The sequence below is a fragment of the Haliaeetus albicilla genome, chromosome 22, assembly GCF_947461875.1.
Source record: "Haliaeetus albicilla chromosome 22, bHalAlb1.1, whole genome shotgun sequence".
Classification (NCBI taxonomy): Eukaryota; Metazoa; Chordata; class Aves; order Accipitriformes; family Accipitridae; genus Haliaeetus; species Haliaeetus albicilla.
In genome coordinates, this window is record NC_091504.1 from 22,629,776 (window position 1) to 22,651,847 (window position 22,072).

Below are 22,072 nucleotides of genomic sequence, written 5' to 3' on the forward strand. Positions count from 1 at the left end.
CCCTTCCCGCCCCTTTCCGGCAGGGGGAAATGCTAGGTAGGAAGGGTGGAGGGGGGAGAAGAAAGGGAAAGAAACCAATGAGACGCTAGGGAAGGACACCTCAGCGGCGGAGTGACAGGCGGGGGGACCAATTGCCGCGCTCCTTTCCCCCTCCGGCTCCCTCCCCCCAGGGTGGCGGGGCAGAGGGGGCGCACCTACCGCCCCTTCCCCGTTGGTCTGTCCCACTCCGGGCCTGGCGGGCTAGGTTGAGTTAGCGGCTCGGACCATTGCTCACGGCGGGCGGAGGGGGGGGGGGTTGCGGGCGAGGAGGAGGAGGAGGAGGAGGAGGAGGAAGGAGACGACGAAGGAGGCGGGGGGGGGCGGTTTAAAGAGACAAGAGCCGAGCGGGCGGCCGGCTGGGGGAGCAGGAGCGGCGGCGGGCGGAGACTCGCCCCCTTCCCCACACACGCTCGCTCACACCGCGGCCAGGGTCGCCGCCGCCGCCCCCCCCACCCCCCTCCCTCCCCTTCCCCTCCGCCCGCCGCTTTCCACAGCGGCCTCTATGAGGTAGAAGGGAGCGGCGGCCACTCCGGGGGCGGCAGCGGCCGCTCCAGCCGCCTCCCTCCTCCTCCTCCTCCTCCTCGCCTCAGAGAACCCCATCTTTGTGTGTGAGGGAGAGGGCGGGCGAGAGGGAGTGCGCGCTGCCCGCCCGTCGCCGCCGCGCTTTTGTTCGGAGCCGGGGAAAGGGGGTGGGGGGGGCCGTGGCGGCGCGGAGCCCCGGCTCTATGTGCCAGCCGCTCCCCGCGCCCCCACAGCAGCCGGCGGGGGCGGCGGAGGCCGCGCGGCAGGGCGGCGGCGTGAGGGGCCGGAGCCCCTGAGGGCGGGCGGCTGGGGGGGGGGTGGGAGGCGGTGAGCGGCCGCCCCGGCCCGTGCCCGCGTCTCCCGTGTCTCCGTGTCGGTGCGGTTTGCTGCGGAGGGGGGGAAGGGGCCGGCTCGCTGCCCGCCGGCCCGGCCCGTTTGCGGGCGGATTGATGTGGGGGGGTCTGACATGAGTCCGCCGGCGGCCGGGTGCTGCCATGTGACCGGCTTCAAGGTGGAGAACTGGAAGCAGAACCTACGGGCGATTTACCAGTGCTTCGTGTGGAGCGGCTCGGCCGAGACCAGGAAGCGCAAGGTACCGGGGGCGGCTCGCATCCACCCCCCTTCCCTTCCTTTCCTTTCCCTTCCCTTCCCCACACGCGCGATCCCGTCCCTTCCCCTCCCTCCCTCCCCCGACCCGCCCGCCCGCCCTCCGCCGCTCACACGCACTCCGCCGCCTCGGCCTGCCCGCGGGCGCGGGGAGGGGTCCCTCGTCCGCCCTCCTTCCTTCCCTCCCTCCCTCCTTCCTTCCTTCTTCCCCACGGGGCAGGTGGGCCCGGGCCTCCCCCGTCCCCGCCCCGCCGGCAGGGAAGGGGCCCGGGCTCCGGCACGCTGGCGGCGGAGGCGGGGGGGAAGGAGGAGGAAGCGGTCGGTGTCTCCGGCCTCGGCGGGGGGGGGTGTTACAGCAAGGCCGGTCACCGGGATGGAGGAGACAAGCCAAACCCTGGCTCCCGCCGGTGGGGCCTTCCTCCCTGCCACCTGCCCCGGCGGTGGGGACGGTTTATCCGCAGCGGGGTTGTTCCCGCAGCGCCGCCGCCTACCTCCCGGAGGTGCGGGAGGCAGCGAGGGTTTCCCGGAATACGGCGGCGGGGGGGGGGGGGGGGAGGGGAGGGGAGGCCCGGGGCAACGGGCACGTCCGGTCTGCGGCGGAGCTTTGTGCCTGGAGGGGGGGGGTTGCGGCCGGGCCACCCGGAGCACGGCGGCGTGTGCGTGGGGCAGGCGGGGAGGCACAATGGCTGGGAGCGAGTCTGCGGGTCCCGGAGGGGCGGGGAAACTGGTTTACTTTTTTTTTTTTTTTCCCCCTTAAAAAAAGAAAGGTGCTCGTTGTGGTAATCCACTTGGGAAAGGGGATTCCTGCTGTAGTGGGGCCGGGGGGAGAAAGGGATCTGGTTGAGTCTGGAGGACAGGGAAGGGGAGAGGGGAGTTTGCTCTCGGAGCGTGTTGGGGCTCGGGGCATGCACTGCGCAGGGAAACAGCAGGAAAAAAAATCCGTGTTAATGAGGCAAAATGCGAGAGGAAGAGCACTTTTCCCCACATATCTTCTAAAATTACATCCCTATCCACATGCATGTTTCTGGAGGACTTCTCTCTTGACTATGCAACTAATTACTGTTTTTCCCTAGAATCAACTAGTTTTTGCTTCAAAGTGACTTGGCAGATTTCTATCAGTCATCATATTCATGACTGAAGAGGGGAGCGCAACAGCTACACGTAGCAAAACTTGGGTTTTGGGACAGCACAGACTGTTTGTGTTGAAGTAACCCATTGAAAACTTTCTGATCCCAGTTGCTTTGCATTAAGCTGCTCAGCTTATTATTCATAATAGAACTAGAGTATGAAAGATATACTTCAGGGGTGAGGTGGCTAACCGTGTTTCTGTGTTCCATTTATGTTCTCGGGACAATCCAGTTTTCCAGTTTTTTACTTAAAGAGGAAGAAATGGAATCTGAGAAGAAGTATGTTTTAAATGTATTTAGTTAATTGATGGCCCTGCAAAATATAGTCAAACTTGTTTTCAGAATTTATAATCACCTACAAGTCAATATTATGAAGTATATTAGTCAAAATCTGGTTTTATTTAGTCTTTGTGTGTCAAAATACAAATTGGCATGTCATATGTGGTACTTAGAGCTTAAATGGAGGAAAAAAGGTACATGTGCTGTGGAAGAAAAAAATGACAAGTGAGGTAAGAAGTCTCAGACAAATATAAATCAAGTGTTATGTGGAAGAGTGAAAATAAAATTTCATTAGCAAAATTACCACTTTAGCGCTTTTTTTTTTTTTAAACATGGAGCATCCTTTGTAACCTGCATACCATTTGTATGCTGCAACAGTTCGGGTTTTTTCTTCTGAAATCTAATGGTAGTGATATGTTCATTGTTGCTTGAAAAAACAGCTGGAAATAAATAATATTCCATTGTAATCAATCTGTTCTCACTTCCTCTTTGCAGAGCCAGGCTCTTAAAGCAGAACAGGATTGTTACAAAATTACCTATCATCCCATGGAAAACATCAGTTTTCCAAATACATGCTAAAAATGCCTTTTTTTTCCTCCCCCTTTTTTTAAGCAGGTTACCAGTCTGAAAATAGTTGGATTCCTGAATTCAGCCAACATGAAGTATGTGGGAGTATGTGATCACATACAGGGAAACATTTTGGCTAGCTGAATTTGGGGTTCAATTCCCAGTCTATATTCATAAAGATTGAAGAAAGTATATAAACAACAGTTACGGTACTTACCTCTCCTGCATATGAACATGAGACCTTCTTCCATGGAATTTTTCTTTACTGAAATTCTCTGTCCGTATGTATACCTTACAGTTTTACATGTAAAATCTGATAAATGCTGTTTTCTGTTCAGAGGCATGTTTATAGTCTAGTAACTAGAAAACAATCCTTTGTCCTTCAATATTTTATCTATACATACATTATGTATGTGTATATATATATTTTAGGAGCATAGCTCTGGCTGCTGAAGAGTACCTATTTATTGGTGAGGATTCTTGTTCTTACTCCTAATCAAAACGATGAGGTCAAATTAAAGGTTTGATAAAAGGTGGTTTTCTTCTCTGTTGCAAAACCAAGGACAATCGCATCATTCATCGCAGCAAGCGTTCGACATATGTAGTTGATCGTTAGTGGGAAGCATTGGTCAGTTTAACTGTTAGTCAGATGAACCTAGCTGTAAAAAATGTCTTGGCTGTCTGGTGATAGCCTGATGTAAATTGTTAGGTTTCTAGAATGGTAACGTACTATCCTTTCTAAGGCTGTCTTAAAAATCTAGATGGCAATGGAAACTGCAGGGGGCAGAAAGTGTCCATTCCTCCTGCTTTACTTACACTGCCTGCTGCATTATGCTTTGGAAGACCATTTTAATGCTGCTTGCTGTTTGCTATTCGTTTTTAATACGTACCTTTTCTGCGAATAAGCTTTTATGAGCTTCAGCTCTCAGTTCAGTATGCTTTGCAGCTAGCATTTTGAATAGAATAGCTGTAAAGGACAGTTTGTAGTTGGAAAGCTATCTCCTGAACACGTATTTGAATTCTCAGTCAGAAGCGAGAGGTAATTATGTATGTATCTTTGTAGGTACTGGAATTCTGGTGAAGGTTTTAGGTGTATGTTTGCTTCTGAAGCCTCGTCTGTGCCAGGATTTGAGCTGTCGTCATGGTGCATCATTTTATCTACGCGAAGGAGCAAGGCTGTAGCTTGCCTCACCTCTCTGCATCTTGGCTTAAGTAGTAAAGTGCAGCCGTCGTAGTACATGGTGTTCTAGGCAAAGGCTTTGCCATGGTGTAAATGTGTTGCTGATGGGAAAGCCTAAGCGAAGACAAAAACTTGTCTGTCACACTGTTTGAAGAGTGGAACAGGAAAAGGGACAGTAGGAGAAATCTGATGAATGACTCTTAAATTTGTAATAATTGTGATTAAAAGTTGGAACTAGATTTCAGGGCTTAAGTTGTATGTGAAGTGGCACAAAATCAGGGTTGACTGTCTTGGCTTCAGGACTTTGACCTGTAACTCTTGATTTTTAATTTGTGATCGCTAGAATCTGTTTAATAAGTTGATGGCAAAGCTCATGTTTCTGTAGGTCGTGGACTTTACCTTGAATATTTTGATGTGGAAATTACCTCACACTTAATTAAGTAATACTGTATAAGAGGTCCTTAAATTTGACACCACTACCCCCCATTCAGGAATTACAGGACAGACAGAGGATGCTAAAAAGACTTAGGCCAGCCCTTCGTGTCAGCTTTTTCCATTTTTCTGTAGGGTCACACTTCAAACGCTTTGCTTATTCTTTTAGAATTACAGATGAGAAAAATCTCTTTTGCAGTGCTGAATATAGTTTTTGGTTCCCATCAGTGAGCAATTAGACATGTAGATGCATCTTTGTGTCTAGGAGGAGTTGGTAAGTAATGGTTTCAGTGCTTGAAGGGCAGCGGAATTTACAATTAAATTCTGTCTTACTGGACTATACACCTTGGAGGAAAACTGTCTTTCTTGTTCTGAATGGTTCTTATTATCACTGTTCTGAAAAGGTTCTTGATGATAAAAGTAAACTGCTCATCATGACCACAGTCATGATATGCACAAGGTCCTATCTGGAATTTCAGAATGTTTGTTCTGTGCTTCTGCCAATAGATCAAAGAATAATTGCCTGTCAGGGGTTGTACACTCTCATTGACAGCGGGTGCATTCTAGCATATTTCTTCCTGTTTGAGAGCTGGTGTTGTTTTTTCCATTATTCTCTCTTTACATGGACCCTCCAGACTGATGCTTTCAGATATGAAGTAATATTTTCTTACATAGGTGATGACCTTTCTTCAGGTATCCTTCTCCCCATGTACTTGCGACTTCAGTCCTTCGTTCCTTATAATATTTGACAGATAACTGATTCATAGATACATAAAACTGAAATTACTCTGGTTCATTTTCTAACTTTCAAAGTAGGAAAAGCTTAATAGTATCTTAGCAAATAAATGCCATGTCGTGTTTTCAGTAGCAAGTGTTGTGGTTCAGTCTAAATCATCGTGTTTAGTTCTTGCTAAAATGACCTTGCAGTCACAGGGTAAGCTAATGGTGGAACTTTTCATTTGATGCCTGTTGAGGCATGCTTGCTCACTTGGCTTTCTTTCTCCCTTTGCAGCCTTGCCCCATATACCTGTCCAGGAACAGGGAAGTGTCGCTTAGGCGATTTGCTTTGTACCATAACAGATGGGCAAGGAACCTTACCAGGCTGTGCCGCCTTCTCAGGCTCGGTGTTTTGATTGCTTAAATTAATAAGGAAATCTTAGCTTGTTTTTCTTTAACGTTTTTAGCATATGCACCAAACTTCTGGATTACAAATCCTGTGGAGAATTTGAAAGAGGAGTCCAGGATTCAAGAGGCATGTCTCTTTTTCAGCTGCATACTCTGCTTTGGCTGCCTATGTGAACTGTCTGATTCACTCAGGAAGGATGTTCTTCTTTGCCATGTGTTGTGGGGACTACCTTCTCCCTAAAAGACCATAAGAAGTGTCAAAATCGACTGCAAGCTTCATTGTTCAGGAGGTCTCCGGTTTCATACCTGAACAATCTTCCTTAGTTCTTAACCTCTAAGGAGTAAAAAAGTCCTTAGACCTGCTGAAGGTAATATTCTCTTTTCTCTTGGTGTGAAGACACAATCTTTGGTGTGAGAGATATCCAGACATGAGATTTTAGCTCCGTACACGGCAGAGCCTTGCATATGTGGGACGAGCCAGATTGAGGATGCTCCACTGAGCTTATGTCTTTGGCACCGAAGAAGAATATAACACAAGACCTTCCCCTTCCTAGTGGTGTTAATCCTTGTTTTGTATCCTCTACCATGTTTTTTTTAAAGAAATGGTTGGTTTCTGGGCCAAAGGTTAGGAATTAGTCTTGTGCCATGAGGTGCAAGGTGGTGAATAGCAATTCTTGAGTTGTGAGATCTGAACCATCAGGACTTAACTGAGCACTTGCTCATACCTCTCTCAGGTCAACACTTACAGTCTCATTTAAAGGTTACACAGATCTCTGTCATTGAAGCTGACTCATGTATAATAGTTGTATTGGAACTATTTCGTTCTCTTTTTTTTTAACACGGATGGAGAGACAAACGAGCACAATAAATGCAGTTTTTCCCATACTTTTGTTTGTTCCCTGTTGCAGAGAAAGAAGATGGATCTGCACAAGCTGACAAAGGAAAAAAAATAGGGATATGCTAGACAAGAAGGCTTCTTTTTGGTTTTTTTTTTTCTGTAGTCTTAGGAGCAGTTAAGGCTTGCTAACAGCCAAGTTGTTGGTCAGGAGCAGTTGTAGCATCTCTTTAATTTTGTCTGCAGTCAACGATCTTATTTGCTTGATGCTGAAAATGTTGAAAGCTTTAAAACTAGAATGAGAGCTAGTAGTGTGAAGGTGAGCAGAGTGGAATGGCTTTGTTTGATTTGCTGGACTATCTGTTGAGCTTTATTTTAAGCCATCAAAGCTTTAAACCCCAAACAAAGGTTAGCTGATATCCTCATTTTTGTTTCAGGCCTTAATCTGTAGCGTTAACATGAAACCAGAGCTGCAAATGAGTTTCAGATCTTCTGCTCTCCTTCTTTCATTTGAGGATTTTCTGTCTTAGTAACTGCAGTAACAAATCGACGGGCAAATGCTACTGACTGATTGATAGTGGAAGCTGCCTGCTTGTGAATTGCTGACTCCCCTTCTCCTGACTTACTACTACTTGAGTCTGAAAAAAAAAAAAAAAAGGGAAAAAAAAAGTATGTTTTCCTTTGGGATGTACTCTGGGGATCCTGCTTTGTAAGAAGTGCTGTTGCAACTGTTTGATTCCCAACGGTGGCCGATTTGTTTTAAACCAGAGAAAGATTAACTTGGTTTTAAAAGCTCATGTTTCTCACATTAAACCTAGCACCCATACTTTTTCCTGTTTATGTGTGACTAACTTGGAACTATGGTTTCTTGATGTCCTTTTCCTGGTAGATGGAGGACTCTTTTTATCAGCCACACCTTTCCATTTCATTTGACTGATAGCTACTTGAAAGCGTTGGGTTTGAGGTTTTTAATACTTGTATTCCCATGGTTCTCCAACTATTTATAATGTGTCTGTAGCATGTGGCAGCATCTAAGGTGAGGAGATACATATGTACTCTTGCTTATATATCAATTATAGTGGCATCACAAGAAAGGCAAACTGAAGGTGACCTGTATGCATTTTGCTGGACTTACTAGAACTATATTTTTTAAAAGTAATTTTTTTTTTTAACCATGCAGAGAGCCATCACTGTTAGACCCTTTCTAGACACGGACAGAAAGAGCTGCCTAGAGCAGCTATCTCCAATCTCTTGTTAACCTATGGGCGATGGAGCTAACTGGGTGAAATGCTGTGATGACATTACAGTTTATTATGTTATCCTGGACTGTGTTGTCAGCAAGCAGTGCTGGAGCATTGGGAGAGCCATATGTTATCCAAGAGGCCTGAATTGGGAACCTTTTCTTAGCAGCAGCAGTTCTAGAAGCTGATAGATCTGTTCTGACTGGATGAAAGCTCTGTCTTGTTACTTGTGTTCTTCTACATATTGATTTGGCTGTCCTGTATGTAAACTCTGCTTAATTCAAGTTAAGAACCTTGCTGTATTAGCTAGTAATATTATCAGTGTTGTAAAGACTTACTCATTGCAAAATTAACCTGCATTCTATTCGGTTCAGAACACCTTTTTTCTGAGCAGCGGTACCACATTAATGGAACTTGCATAGCAACTCCAGAATGCTCTGTGGTTTACTTTAGTGCTAGGACAGGTTCCACCATGTTGATCTCTCTCTTTTAAGAAAAAGAATAATTTTATCTATTTCAAGACTTATTTGACAATCAGTAAAGTGAACTGCTACCAGACACCAGTTGACTCAAAGTAACCTGAGATTCACTTTATCAGCTGGTAACTGATGAGAGGCAAGTACTCTTATCTTGTCAGGTTCTTTTGTGTGTGAAATGCAGCAAATACTTGAGTTTTTTCAGTTCTCTACTTACGTAGAATGTTATGCAAGAGGGTGTTTTGGTTTTGTTTTTTTGTTTTTTTTTTTAAACCTGTCAGTTATATGTAACACTAATAAATATCCTTTTTTTTTTTCTGTCTGTTTCTGCTGCTTTTCCAAGTTGGTAAAGATAACTTTTTCCCCCCTTCTCCTTCTTTCTTTCCTGTGTTTAATGGAGCTTGAAATTAACATGGCTCTACTTGTCTACCTTTTGCATGGTATCACTGGTGATGTCAGCATATCCCTGGGAAATATTTCTGTGAAGGTCTACAGTGTACTAAATTTGTCATTGAATAAAAAAATTGGGTATTAGACAAGGTGAAACTTAAAAAAAAAAAAAAAGGAAAAAGTGGATAGGGTAACAAAAGTTGTTTTCAACACACTTAAAAAAAACCCACTAGTGTCTTTTTAGCATAAATATTGCAGCTAGTGCAAGTTCTCATGTCCTGTAACAAATTCCGACATTAAACATGTCAAATATATTAAATATCCTCATATTAAAAGTAGTAGTGAGAAGCAGCTTGCTAAACATGCTGCCTTCGTAGTAAGTCTGAAAAGAGAACCTAGGTTTAACTACGCTTACATAGTCTAGTTCTTATACCATGCTGGTTCTGCAGTGTGACAGCTGGTTTGCACACAAAGCTGAGCTCTTCTGTGCATACATGTAAGATGTAAAAATATAATTATTCATAAATTCAGTGAGTTGTATTTATGTAGAATTAAATTGCAGAGATGATTAATCTACACTTCAGTTAAGAGATTATGAGAATATATCTTCTTTTTCATTAGCATCTTAATCTGGAGTTCTGTGTTGCAACTCTTGCACTACTATATTAAACGAAGTTTTCATCCATATATACGTGTGTGTGTGTGTGTTAATCCACAACTTAAAAAGTTGTATGTATAAATCCAAAGAGTAAAAGTTACAAAATTAGCAACAACTTTATTTTTGCCTAAATGCATGAAAGACCCTGCAGTATTTGAATATAGTGAAGTGATGGGCATGATGGAGTATCAAATACTCATGTGGCACTGAGTTCCATTTGTGGTGATTGCTTCGCTTGTCACTCAGAAGTTCATGCATCCAAGTAGCCTTTTTTTAAATAGGATTTGGCTTTGGATTCATCTTACTGAATTGACTGCCAGGGCTTTTATATGTATGTTTTGCTTTTGTTTTGCATAAAGTACAGACTTGAATTCTATTACTTCAGTGTGTGTTAGCACAAGGAGAGAAAACAGCAGCTTATAACCTTTAGTTTTGTCTCCCCCCCACCCCGATTTCTGTTGTCTTTTGTTTTTTGTTGTTTTTTTTTTTTTTTAAAAAGGGGAATCTTGCCCTTGTTGTGTCTTTGAACCACCTAATGTTATTCCATAAAGTTTGTCTAACTGGTATCTGTGCTTCTGTCCTGTGCATTCAGACTTGTTATTGCATGCAAGTCAGATTTTAAGGGACCTTCTTTAGAATATACTTGGTAAATAAAGGTAAGATTTATTGCACAGCAGATGTATGATGACTTTGTAAGTGAAGACAGCTGAGATAGCTGACTGATTTCAGTACCTCATTTGTGTTAGGTGAGGTTTTGTGACCCTGTGCCCTGCAGTGACAAATGCAAAATTTGTCTTAAAGTTTTATGTTTTTCTTTGCTGTGCTTCATTATCTTCATATTACTGCCCAGTTTTGTTCTTAAACTGGATTGCTGTTCTGCTTTGGCAGCTAGTGACCAGGGTGAAATTCTCATATAATCTTGTTTTCTGTATATTGCTGACTTCTGTTATGGTCTCTTAGCAAGCACCCCCCCTCCTCCCCCCCCAAGCTTATTATTGGATATGTTTATCTGAATGATTAACACTCAGTTTTTTGCTCATTCATGACTACATTTTGTGGTTTAGGTTGTCAGGTGATCTTAACAGTGATGTGGAGAACAGAATAAGGAAAGCAGCAAAAATAGTTTTAAGAGTTATTGCAGTTATGTGCATAAAGAGGAGCAAGGCTCTCTTGTCATTCTGAGGCTGTTCCCAAAGGAAATTGATCTTGCACTTTGTCCAGCATAATATTATATTTCTACCCTTAGTGAAGTGTTTCCTTGTCACATAGTAGTTCTGCTTCTTATATTTTTTCTTGATGTGCAAGTTCCAGAGTTGCCCCAATAAATCCAATTTCTTTTCTGCATCTCCTTGTAATTTTTTTGCATTGATTCAGTTACCAGAATTGATTCAAACTTGCACATGCAGAAGAGTTGCTCTCAACCACTTGTTGGCTAATTGAAGGCACCTAAATCACGAAGTGCAATGGAGTGGTACAAAAGTTCATAATTATACGGAGTATATCACTGTATATCTGTGAAATAGTGCCAAGTGTGAAAATGAAAAATACACATGGAGCATAAAAGAAATTGCTTTATGACACTAAGTAAATCTTTTGTTCATCCATGCGGTTAAGTATTTAACGAAAAGGAAACTTGAGGGGAGAGATCCTGGTATGTCTGAGGTCACAGGAACATCTCATAATTGGAATGCAAGTTTTCAGGCCCTTACTGAAAGATTTTGGGCAGTAGGAGGTGGGGGTTTTTTGTCTGTCCCAGGCTGCATACTGCAGAAGTCTGACTGTAGAAAAACAGAACTCTAGTTTAATGGTAACCTGAAGAATTACTTTATTATAGCAATTCTTTATAAAGCAAGCAATTTAATTCTCCAAGCACGTTGTACCTGTAGGTTGAAACTGTTCTGCAGACAAGTTGTTTTAAGCAGTGGTAAAAAGAACACAAGAAAACGACATTAAGGAGAGGGTGAGTTCCCAAATTGACATATTTTGAAAGCTTGAATTAAAATTTTAAAACTAGTGGGTACTAGGGAGACACAAGGATGTGATGCAATTGGCAGATGGTTTGGATGAGAAAAATGCCGTTCAGATACAGCATAGGGCAATATTTGATTTAGCAGAGAAGAGCAAGAGATGTGAAATTTGGACATTTCTGTGCATTATCACCAAAGACTAGTGAGTGGGGAACATGAAATCCAGGTCTTCAGCTGTGGGTGTCTGTGTGTCTTTCCTTAACAGGGTAAGGAATTACCAGCTTTTGGCTGCCTGTTCTTGCTGTCGTACCATTCGCTGTATTGCATTGGTGCAATTGTGCTGTGAACCAGAAGGAACAGATAAAGATGAAAAACATTTTTTTTTCTCCTCTTAATAATATTTCAGCTGAATTGGCTCTGTGTTATGTGTCAGCGTAGGGTTGAACAAACAGCTGTAGCATTGGTAGCTTGAGGGGAGGAGTGCCTGGGTGATGGGGGAGGACCTGAGTGGTGACGCTTGGAGGCTGCATATGGCAGTTTGAGTAACAACTGCTGCCAGTGTGCAACTGCTGCCTTCCTCTGGACTTTGCCACTGACAGATTGACTGTGTCTGAATGTTCTCTACGTACTAATGGTTTCTTCAGTAAAGTGTGGCTAATACTAACTTCATTTGAAAGGTTCTGTGAAGTAACCTCTGTTACTGCTACAGTTGTGTGATTGTACCTGCTATTGTAAGTATTGCAGGCTGTCATGATGTAGTAGTGTGTGCTGAGCCTGATATGTGAAGCTTGTCTTTTGTTCGCCGTCACTAGAACTTATTCCTCTATGTAAATAATTTGCTTCTACTCCAGTTTCCTTGTGAAAAATAAATGAACCAGGGAGCGTAGAATGCCTGTAATCTGTGATCAGCTATTACAGAAAATCTGCTTTTCATATGACATTTAATTTAATGAAATGAATAGTATTTTTCTAAGTAATTAAGTTATGAGCCACTTGTTTCCCTCTTTAAACAGGCCTGTCTCTAAGTTAAGATTTCTGTCTTTTATAATCAAACTCTGTTAAGATGTTTTAACTTTTTTTTTTGTTGGTTTAAAGTATCTGGTCACGGGGCATGTGCCTAGATCATGTTCATGCTGCATATAGTTGAGGATGATGGGATAATGGGATTGTAAATTAGCTCTTTATGGTACTGGTTTTCCTCTGGCCTACTTCCTTGTGTAGTCTAGAGCAGCCCGAAGGCTGTTCTGAGCTGTGCCAGCTGGCTGTGGCCCTGTAGGACTGGTGTGCCAGATGGAGACAGCAGGAGAAAGCAGCAGTCTAGTAAAACCCTAACGTGCTTCCTGGGGTCGAGGATAGGTGCTAGTTGTGCAATCTCATCAGGGCATCCTTGGGCAAGTGGTTGAGGTGGTATGCAGTAACTCTTGTAGTGGTGCAGCCATGGAAAGGACCGGATTAGGGGGTCTGTGGGTGTGTGGTTTGGGTTTTTTTTGAGGAGATACATAATACAGGATTCAGCTCTATTTTGAGTGTGTTAGCAATCACATTTTTCTTAGCTTTATGCTTCTGTACTGTATCTGTGAAATGTTGCACTCCATAGCTTACACAGATAACTCTTTTTTTTTTTATTTGATTATCTTAATAGTGAGCAAGTGTGGTGTTTCCTGATGTGTTGTCCTGTTTTGTTTTTTTTCTGACTACTGAAAAATGCTGTTATCTATGAGATATCCAGGCAAGAAAAAGCTCATGTTTTTTCATTTTTTATTAAACTGAAACAAAACCCCAAACTCTTTGTTTTACTGCCCAAAAATGACAACTTTAAACATGCTGAAAATGAAAGACGGAAGTTTTAATCCCTTCATTTGGTTAGCTGCTTTATAGTTTTTACTGAACGAAATATATTTGTTAGAATACCACTGAAATCTGTTGTTCGTGTTACTGCATTATATTCAGGTAGGCCTGCTGGTCCACCTCAACCCTGTGGCCGCTTTTGTATTCAAGAACAAGCTTAGTCAGAGTAGTCTTCCAGCAGCAGCAGAATAGCCTCACCTGTGGAAGATGTACCCCACAAAAATCATGAGTTTGAAAATTTCTACCTTGTGAAGATGAGGACAGTAAATGGGTGAAACTCCTTGAAGAATCATATTACCTGATGGCTGCTCAAACAGTAGATGTTTTCTGGAGGAGCTGAGATACACCAGCTTAACCAGTGTTTCATCACTCTCTTGCCGCAGATGACTTTGTTCTCATTGCGCCATTAATGCAGCTAACACTTCTAATCCAGCAGCCCAGAATAGCTGTCAAGCCTGGATTTTACTCTGGTGGCATTTGCTGCACAGATAGTTGATACAACCCAACATGCTGAACTGTAGCTGGAAAAAAAACCCCAAACCAAACAACAAAACAACTGATGCACGTAAGCCTATTTTGGTCAGATATTTCAAGTGTCTGATTTAAATAAGCTAATACACTCAACATTATAGTATGTGAAAAGACCCTTCTCCTCACAAGAACAATTTACTTTCTTTGAGAGAAAAAAAAACTCTTGTCAACCTGCAGAACTGTATGGATGCTGGTGGGAATAGGCAAGGAAGGGTGTGCCCTGTAGCTTCCTTGCTCCAATGATTTATCTGTGCTGGAGGAGTGAACTGGAAGGAGAATGGACCACAGAAAGCAGTGGCTATCATATTCCAACCCAAATAGTATCTATGTCTGCTCTTGAAGACAGAGTGCTGGTATTTTTGTGATCCTGTAGGACATTACATAGATTTGGGAGTCATCATTTTGTCTTTGTTAGCAAAGATGAGTGATTTCAATCTTACCATGAAAGATATGCTAGCTTGAAGTAACAAAGTACTGGGAAGAAAAGTATGGTAAGAAATAATTTACAAGCTGCTCTGGGGGAATTAGAAATAGAACTTTGTACTTCAGCACCGTTGTAATTTTGCGGGAGTGGGGGGGTAATGTGTTTTTGTTAGGATTGATTTGGTTTGTTGTTTGTTCTCCTGAGTGATCAACCATAGATGACAGCAATAAGTGTGATCTCTATGAATAGTATGAATTAATTCGTGTTTCAGAGCAGTCCAGTGGAGCTTAAGTGGTAGCACTCTGCCCCAGAAGACTGGAGTCCAGTCTGTGGATGCTTCACGCTAAACTGTGCCCCTTGGATGAAGGTTGATCTTCCCAGCCAATACAGCATTCATTTCATCATTACAAACCAGTATTAAAAAGCTTTAGATGCACTTCCCTGATTTCTTTACAAAGTAGATTTTTCCAAACTGAATTTAGTTACAGGGTCTGCTTCAACTCAGTGTTTACTCCTCTTTGCTAGACAACATTCTTGGTACCTTTTTACTTAACAGAGAATCTCAGGGAATTGGAGCTAATTTCCTAGCAAGCTAGTAGATGAATTGTAATCACTTCCTTACAAAAGTCTCAACACATATTGTTCTTTTAATTCTCTCTCATATTTGAGAGTTTGGAGGTATGTTATATCTACTTACAGGTATATGTTTGAAATAAAGCTTTTCAAGGAAATTGTAAAATTTTCCTTTTGTCATGCAGAAAGATGTGTTCTATGTAAAGCCATGCTGATTGTGATGCCCACTAGACTGTTCCTGTCACTTTTAACATACTTTTATAGCCAGCTACTACTAATAGTTTGTGAATTAGATTTCTTTTCTTTTTTTTTTTTTTAAAAGATGCAATTGTTTTGTCCTGGTCTTCCTCAGTGCTGAATCCCTTAACCTCACCTACTCATATGCTTCCAAATCACACTGCCTAACTTCTTAAAGTATTTCCTTCAAGTTAAGATCTTGGAAGTAGAACACATAATCTGTGAAATCAATTCTATAAGCATTAATATTATACATTTCTTCTGGTTCATGAAGCAAAGTAAAGTTGCATTAGAGGTGAAGCTGATGATTGGTGGAATCTCGTAACTGCATTTCTAGAAAAATTCCTAGCAAACCAGATCAAAGAGCAGAAGTCATACTTTACAGTCCTATCAATTCTGCAAAGCAAAAGTTCTAAGTATGGTGAGTGTTCAAGCAGGAAGGTGATTCCACTGTGTTTTCTTCAGCTTCATGGCTTTCTTCACTTCCCTCTGCAGTTTGTTGTTTTGTTTTTTTTTTTTAAAAAAACAACTTGTGGTAAGGAGCTTTTGTTTCCAGTTTTCTTCTCTTTGTGGTCAGTTAGCTGGGAAAGTGGAATGGGTGACCATGAATCTGCCAAACAGAATTCCTTAGTATAGTTGGTTTTGAGAAATGTCATCTCTGACCTTCCAGTGAGGCCAAAGCTGGTTTTGAATCTCCACTTAACTCACAGGTAATGGCATGTACTGTTGTAGAACACACAGAGTTTGTCAAATCTTTTAACGTGGTGTGAGTAACATCCTAGGTTGGACTCGGTGATGGCTTTTTTCTGCAATTCGCACCTGGCTTTCAGAGTGGCTTATTTCATGTCAGGTTGGTTTGACTGGATACTTTAATGTTTTTGTGTTAAGCAGGAGAAATCTGGTGGGCTGTTTTCTAGTTTTTGTTGTGTAACTGTTCTTTGGAGCACATCTTCTATCATAGGCAGTACCTTGTTTTCAATGGCTGCTTTTTTTTTTTTCTTCTTTTTTTCTTCCATACCTTGAGCTTCCCTTGGTGTTCCTCCTTCTTTGGCTGTACACTGCCTTTTTCCCCTAGAAATTATCCGTTTGTTTACAGCTTAGGCAAACGTCTGCATTTCTGTGCTCTTAATTTCTTTACGTGAGCCCACCCTTTCGAGTCTGATCATGGAGCACTACTCCTGACACAGTATCTGAACAGACTGCTCTTCATGCCAAGGTTGTAAGTGTTAATCTTGCTGCAGACCGGGGTGATAATTCATTGCTGTCACAGCAACACATGCTTAAAGTTGCTTCTTGCCAGATTTGTTGGCTATATGCTACACAAGAGAAAATTATTTCAAGAGTCTTATTGCATAGCCAGATGCTGTAGAACTAGTGCAGTCAACCTCCCCTCCCCCCTTTTTATGACTGTTCTGACTTCAGGGAGGAAAAAGTATTACATAGTGAAACACATTCCTGTGGAGCACTAGTAAAGAGGTAGATGAACTTCTGATCGTGGCTAATTTTTCTGGTTTTGCTTGTAGGTAAGTTCTGTTTTGTGTTCAGGTTAAAAAGGAAGGAAGGCTTTTAAGGTAGGGTGAGGGAATTTCAGAAGGAATTAACCAGTGTCCCCCTTGCTGTTCTAGTTGTGTTCTATTGCAGTAGTTGGGTGCTGTGGATGTTTTATGTTTTCTTAAGAACATGTGCTAATGACTAGATTGGCTTGATTGTGAAGAACTGTAGCTTCTTCTGCCATCTGTGTACTTAGGCTCTTTCAAAACAAACTTTGTGAACTCTTGTTTGATAATGGCCAGCATAGCTAGGCACTGGCCTGTAAGATGCTGTTTGGTTTAGTTACAACTACTTTAGCTAGGTTAGGTGGTTATAATTTTATCTTGCTTGAAATTTTTACTCTGTGCTGCTGAAAATGCCCAGGGATACATCCCCTGTTCCTGGAATTTATGGCTGTAACTTACAAACTCCTTGTTATTTGGGCTCACTGGAGGGTGATACTGTAAGCCAGATCACAGAGTACAGGTCACAACTGTTACTTGGTTACATCTGTCCCTTGTAAGGCTTCTGCAAGCACATCAGTAGCTGTTCTGTTTCTGAGATGTTGCAGAGCTCTGAAGAGGAAAATTGGTGGCTTTTTGGTACAGGATCTGAGGTTCCCCAGAACAACTTAACATTTGCCCTCATATACATGCTGTAGAAAAATGCAAGTTATTTGATGGATAGCTTCTGAAAAAACTACATTTTGTGCACAGTGGTGTTTGATTACCAGGGAAGTGAGATTTATTGACTGTTTAGTCAGACATAAACTTGCTAATATGCTTTTCCCAGTGTATTTCCAGCATAAATCTCATAACGTCCAATGGCTAGGCGTTGTGTCACCAATAACTTTATCCTCTCATATATTAAGAGAAGTTGCTGTAGAAGTTACATTATTATGAATGGGTTCCCATAGGTCAAGATCCAGGCAGAAATGTGGTGTTGGAAAGTTTGCTCTAGTGTCACCCAAATTGTGTTTCACGCAGTCTTCCCTACTTTTCATTCTTTGTGCCTCAATTATTTGCATTACCAGATTATAGGAAACACTGTCTTGAAAATCAGAACTAGGAAGAACAACGTTTAGACCTGAGTAAACCACCTCTTTACTTGGCAGGGATAGCTTTTAAGCAACTGGAGATACTCTCAAGAAGGCCTGAGGCGGTACTCTCAAATTATTTTTTTAATCCCACTGTAAAGCTTAAAGACCATGTATTTGTCCACAAAGCACTGCACATGCTTATAACCATAGAAACAAAGCAAGAGATCAGAACTAGAAATCTGCATGGGATCTCATGTAACACTTTTGCTCTACTCTGTGCGAGATGACTGGTGATTTGCAATTGTAATACTTTCCTCAAGAATTCCCTGGTTTTGCTTCAAGCTCTTAACTGGTTTTTCAAGTGAAATATGCCAAGGCAGTTCTGGTTTTTGCTCAGGTAAAAAGACTTAGTAATTCACTTTCTCCCTCACTCCCATGTTTTCCCTTGTCACCCCCATCCCAATGCTGTAGTTTGTGCATATGTATTAGCGTTTCATTTTTCCATATACAGGGGCTTTAAGAGCCTAGACAACTTTATCCTGCTGCTGGGGTAGCCCGCACAGCTCTTCAGAGCTGACTAGAGAAAGGTTGAGTTCTCGGTTTTATTTCTGGCCTCCACTGGCATGTATGAGTAAATGATAGATTGAGGCTGAATCTGTCTTGCTGTGTGCGTTATAGATGTTGAATTTATTACTGGTACCATTTCTGTGAGTGTAAAAACAAGGATTTGTTTAGAACAAATTGCAAGATGAGTTCTCAGTTCTTAGTAAAATGCAGATTGCACTGTGGTTATTTTTAATAGCAAATAATTTTTTTTTTTTTTTTTTTACCAATTCCAAGCATGTGCAAACTTCTGCTATTATGTTAACTTTGATAAGGGGTCTGGAGCTTTAATGAGCTGTTAGTATACCAGCTAATGCCCTAACCAGCAGAAAGTGTTATTAAGTCTATCTTAGTTTTGGAAACAGGGGTGAGCTAGATCAATGGAAGAGCATACTAAAAAGTACACCTCATCTGCCAAAGAATGTTTGTTAGTATGCTGGGAGCAATAAATAATTAAGAGTTTCTGAAAACTGCTAATGTTCCTCTAGTATGGGGAAGAACAAGGAAAGCCAATAATAAGTATCCTAGTTGTCTCTTTCCCAGTGAGACTGCAGTTTGAGATCTTCAAGTCCAAAGCAGCCGTTCCCCCCTCCCAAATTCAATTGTTCAGTTGGGAGACAAGAAGCATTAAGCTTATCTATTTGCTTGAACTGATTGATTTCAGACCTCAGTCATTTGCAGCTTTGGGGCAGAGCTTGCGAAGTCCTACCTTTTGATGATGTTTCCCTGTTGGAATGCAATGTGGTAACTTTTGAGATTGCATCAGATGGATTCCCTGCTTAAGGGGAAGCTGTGGATACAGCAGACCATCCATGTTGATTTGGGGAGAGAACTGAAACTGAGAAGGGAAGGAGGACACACAGAACCCATGCCATCTGTCCTTTGGCTTGTTCAGGCTTCTCTGCAATTCAAGTCTTCTGCTTACATCCACTTGATATCAATTATTACCTTCTAGCACAACAAAAAAACTTCGCGGTTTCTGTGTGGAAAGTTAGTAAACCGAAAATAATGAGAGATGGAAGCCCATACAACATCTAATGCAAAGTGAGGGAAGGCAGAAGAGTTAGAAGCAAAACCTCTTGTTTTGGGTGGGGAGATGATGGAGGAAGAGTGTGTCATAATACAGACAGTTCAGGAAACCTCTGGTGTAAGCAGTGAGGATACACCAGGGAAGTAACTCTAGTAACTGGCTACTCAAACAGCTTAGACAAGCCAGAGTACTGTTCCAGTGTAACTATCCCTTCGTATCTCAGAGGTGAAATACAATTTTGGCTTGATTCTGTCAGAGTGGGTTTTGGTGATATAGCTGATTCTGTCCATCCCAGCAACGTGTTCTCTCGACCATGATTGCTAACATGAGGCCTTGGTGCAGACACTGTTGGCCAAGTTTCATTTCCCCAAAGGACATTATAATGTCAGCATAGTTGTATTGACTTAGCCTCCCTGTTTGCATGAACACAGCTTTTTAATGTGGATGGACCTTGTTGCTTTTTTGTATTTCTTTTAAATGCTTAAATTCTGTGCAAAGTGTGTGTAGTTGCATGTTAAACCTAACTGATAACTTTCTCTGTTGGTGCATGCATGTATTGAAATTCAAATTTAAAACCACTTAACAAAAGAAAATTTTTCTATCAGTCTGAAAACCAAGAACCTGTCACTTTTGTGCTGTAGTAGCACGTGAGATTTCTTGATTTTACCACCATTCCTTCTTTTTAGAGAGAATCTTGAAGTAACATTACATGGGCTGATGGTAAGCCAGTTGGAAGTGTTACTTTTTTTTAAATTGGAAAACTAAATGAGTATACTCTTAAGTCCCTCAAAAGCACTGCTCATGGTATCTAATGTCTGTTAATCATTTCTTAGGAGAAATTATGGAAATAGCACTCAATGCACTAATTTTCTACAGCTTTTCTAATTACTTTGTTGATTTTTGAAGCATAGATTTGTGCCAAGGTACACTGGGGTATATTTGAACAAAATACATAACAATAAAACTGTAATTGTAATTCATGTATGATCAACAAACAAAGCATTAATTTTATTAGTTTTGCTAGCAGTCTCTGTGTTTGAAGTGTGTGGTTGGTTCTTTAAGCCTGTGCTTCGTTACACTTTTTGCACCATTCTGTCTTGTCTATCAGGCAGTGTCTGACGTTGAATTGGTGTTTTATATGTAGATGTATATGTATCTGTAGGTGATTAATAGAAAAAAAATATAGTCCAAAAATACATGTAATGGGTGGTTTAGTAGTTACTTTTGGTAAGGCTTTCCCCTTCTCCACAGTATTATCTTAACCATAAAAGAAGAAAAATGTCACTTAGGTTGTTCTAGTCAGTCTGTGTTCAGTTATTAAGTACTGCTACACTGAACAGTCACTGTTCCGTTTTACTAGTGTTAATCATACAGTGACTTCATGCATATTGTTTTACTAAAAATGCAAATAATATATTTCTCATTTCAATCCAAGTGTCTCATGGTAGACTCCTATTTAACTTGATATCATATCATTAGAGACCAGAACTGTGTGATGAGAAAATGTGTTTTGGTATTTAGAAGCCTGTAAGACCACTTATTTCTTTTTTGTGATGTTGCTGTTGGGTAGAGCTCAGGGTTTTTTTTGGCCAATATAAATCTGTTTCCAAAGTTTAACTTTTTAAAGTCTCAGTTTGAATTTTGAGGTTTTAATACTTAATTTCATTGCACAGAATATCATTGCCATGGATTTTTTTACTTTAATTAGGGTTTTTCGTGTGTGTGTATATATATTAATCCACATATATAGTCAATGGTAATTTGCTTAACCTTGGAAGGAAAAGTGGAGAATGGTAATATGAGATGCTTCAAGGTGTGTGGTATCCAGTATAGTACAGAATTTGTTCTTTGCTTTTTTAAGGATCAGGTTCGCTAATTTAACGATCAATTAAAGAGGATTCAAGTTCTGCTGTTTTTTGTCAGAGCAGCACAGCTAGACCACATGCAGAACTTTTTTTGCCTTTATCTTTTTTTTTTTGGTAATTTCTTTGGATGTGCATGGCTATCAGTGTTCCTGTCTCCTCTTGTTTGATTAAAAGAGGAATTTAGCAGTTCTTTTAATTATGTACAGTATTAGTGGTTCCTCTGAATTCCCCCCCCCCCTCCCCCCCCCGTTCTCTAAGAGAATAATTGGCAGCAAAATTGCTGCAGAAAACCTTGGGAATAAAGAACTGCTATCCCTTGAAATAGCTGCTGTTTCTGACTTTTTTTTTTCCTCAGTAGAAGCAGAATCTAGCTGCCCAAGGAGAGGGAGTATCTTCTTTTGCTGGAAAGATGGAAAGATGAAACTGCCACAAAGAACAGGTGAATGGAGACGATGGCATTCTTGTAAACGCATACACCATTCCTCTGCTCCCTCCCCAGGAGTCTTGTTGAAGAACGATGGAAATAGTGGCCATTGGTGAAAGATTGTCACTACTGTAGAGCACTGCTCTTCAGTCTCTTTCAAAAATGTGTTAGAAAAAAAACAACACAAAGGAGGTGGGCAATCTTTCCAGGCCTGTTCTTGTAATGTTTCAGTCAGCTTTAAGTTTGCAAAAATCTTCATTATTATGTTGACTGTTAGAGGTGAAGTCTGACCAATAAGTAAAATGTGAAAGGACCCACTTTTTTAGTTAATTTGGGACTAAAATAATGGAGGGTTTGTTGTAAATTCTTCAAACCCCTGTTTTGTACTGTATGTGCAGTGCAATGGCTGTGAGGATGGACTGTATTTTGAATATTTATCAGACATAGCAAATCTGTATTTCAAGGTGTTGCAGCTGACCATCTTGTAATGCTTGCAAATCCCGAGTGGTAGTAATCCCTTCTCT

General features: G+C 41.6%; 1 protein-coding gene across 4 annotated transcripts in view; it reads left to right on the forward strand.

Moving 5' to 3' along the window:
• Positions 1-311: 311 nt before the first annotated feature.
• USP22 (ubiquitin specific peptidase 22) overlaps positions 312-22,072 on the forward strand; it is a 112,587-nt gene continuing 90,826 nt past the window's right edge. The window contains exons 1-2 of one of the 4 annotated variants that reach the window (XM_069810375.1): positions 1,038-1,153; positions 21,483-21,563. Coding sequence is in view for 3 of the 4 variants with exons in the window: in XM_069810376.1 (XP_069666477.1) it covers positions 1,028-1,153 (126 nt within the window). In the remaining variant the exon portion in view is untranslated. Of the gene's footprint in view, positions 1,154-21,482; positions 21,564-22,072 lie in introns of all 4 variants that reach the window. The other 3 variants (XM_069810376.1, XM_069810373.1, XM_069810371.1) reach the window with 3 other exon arrangements.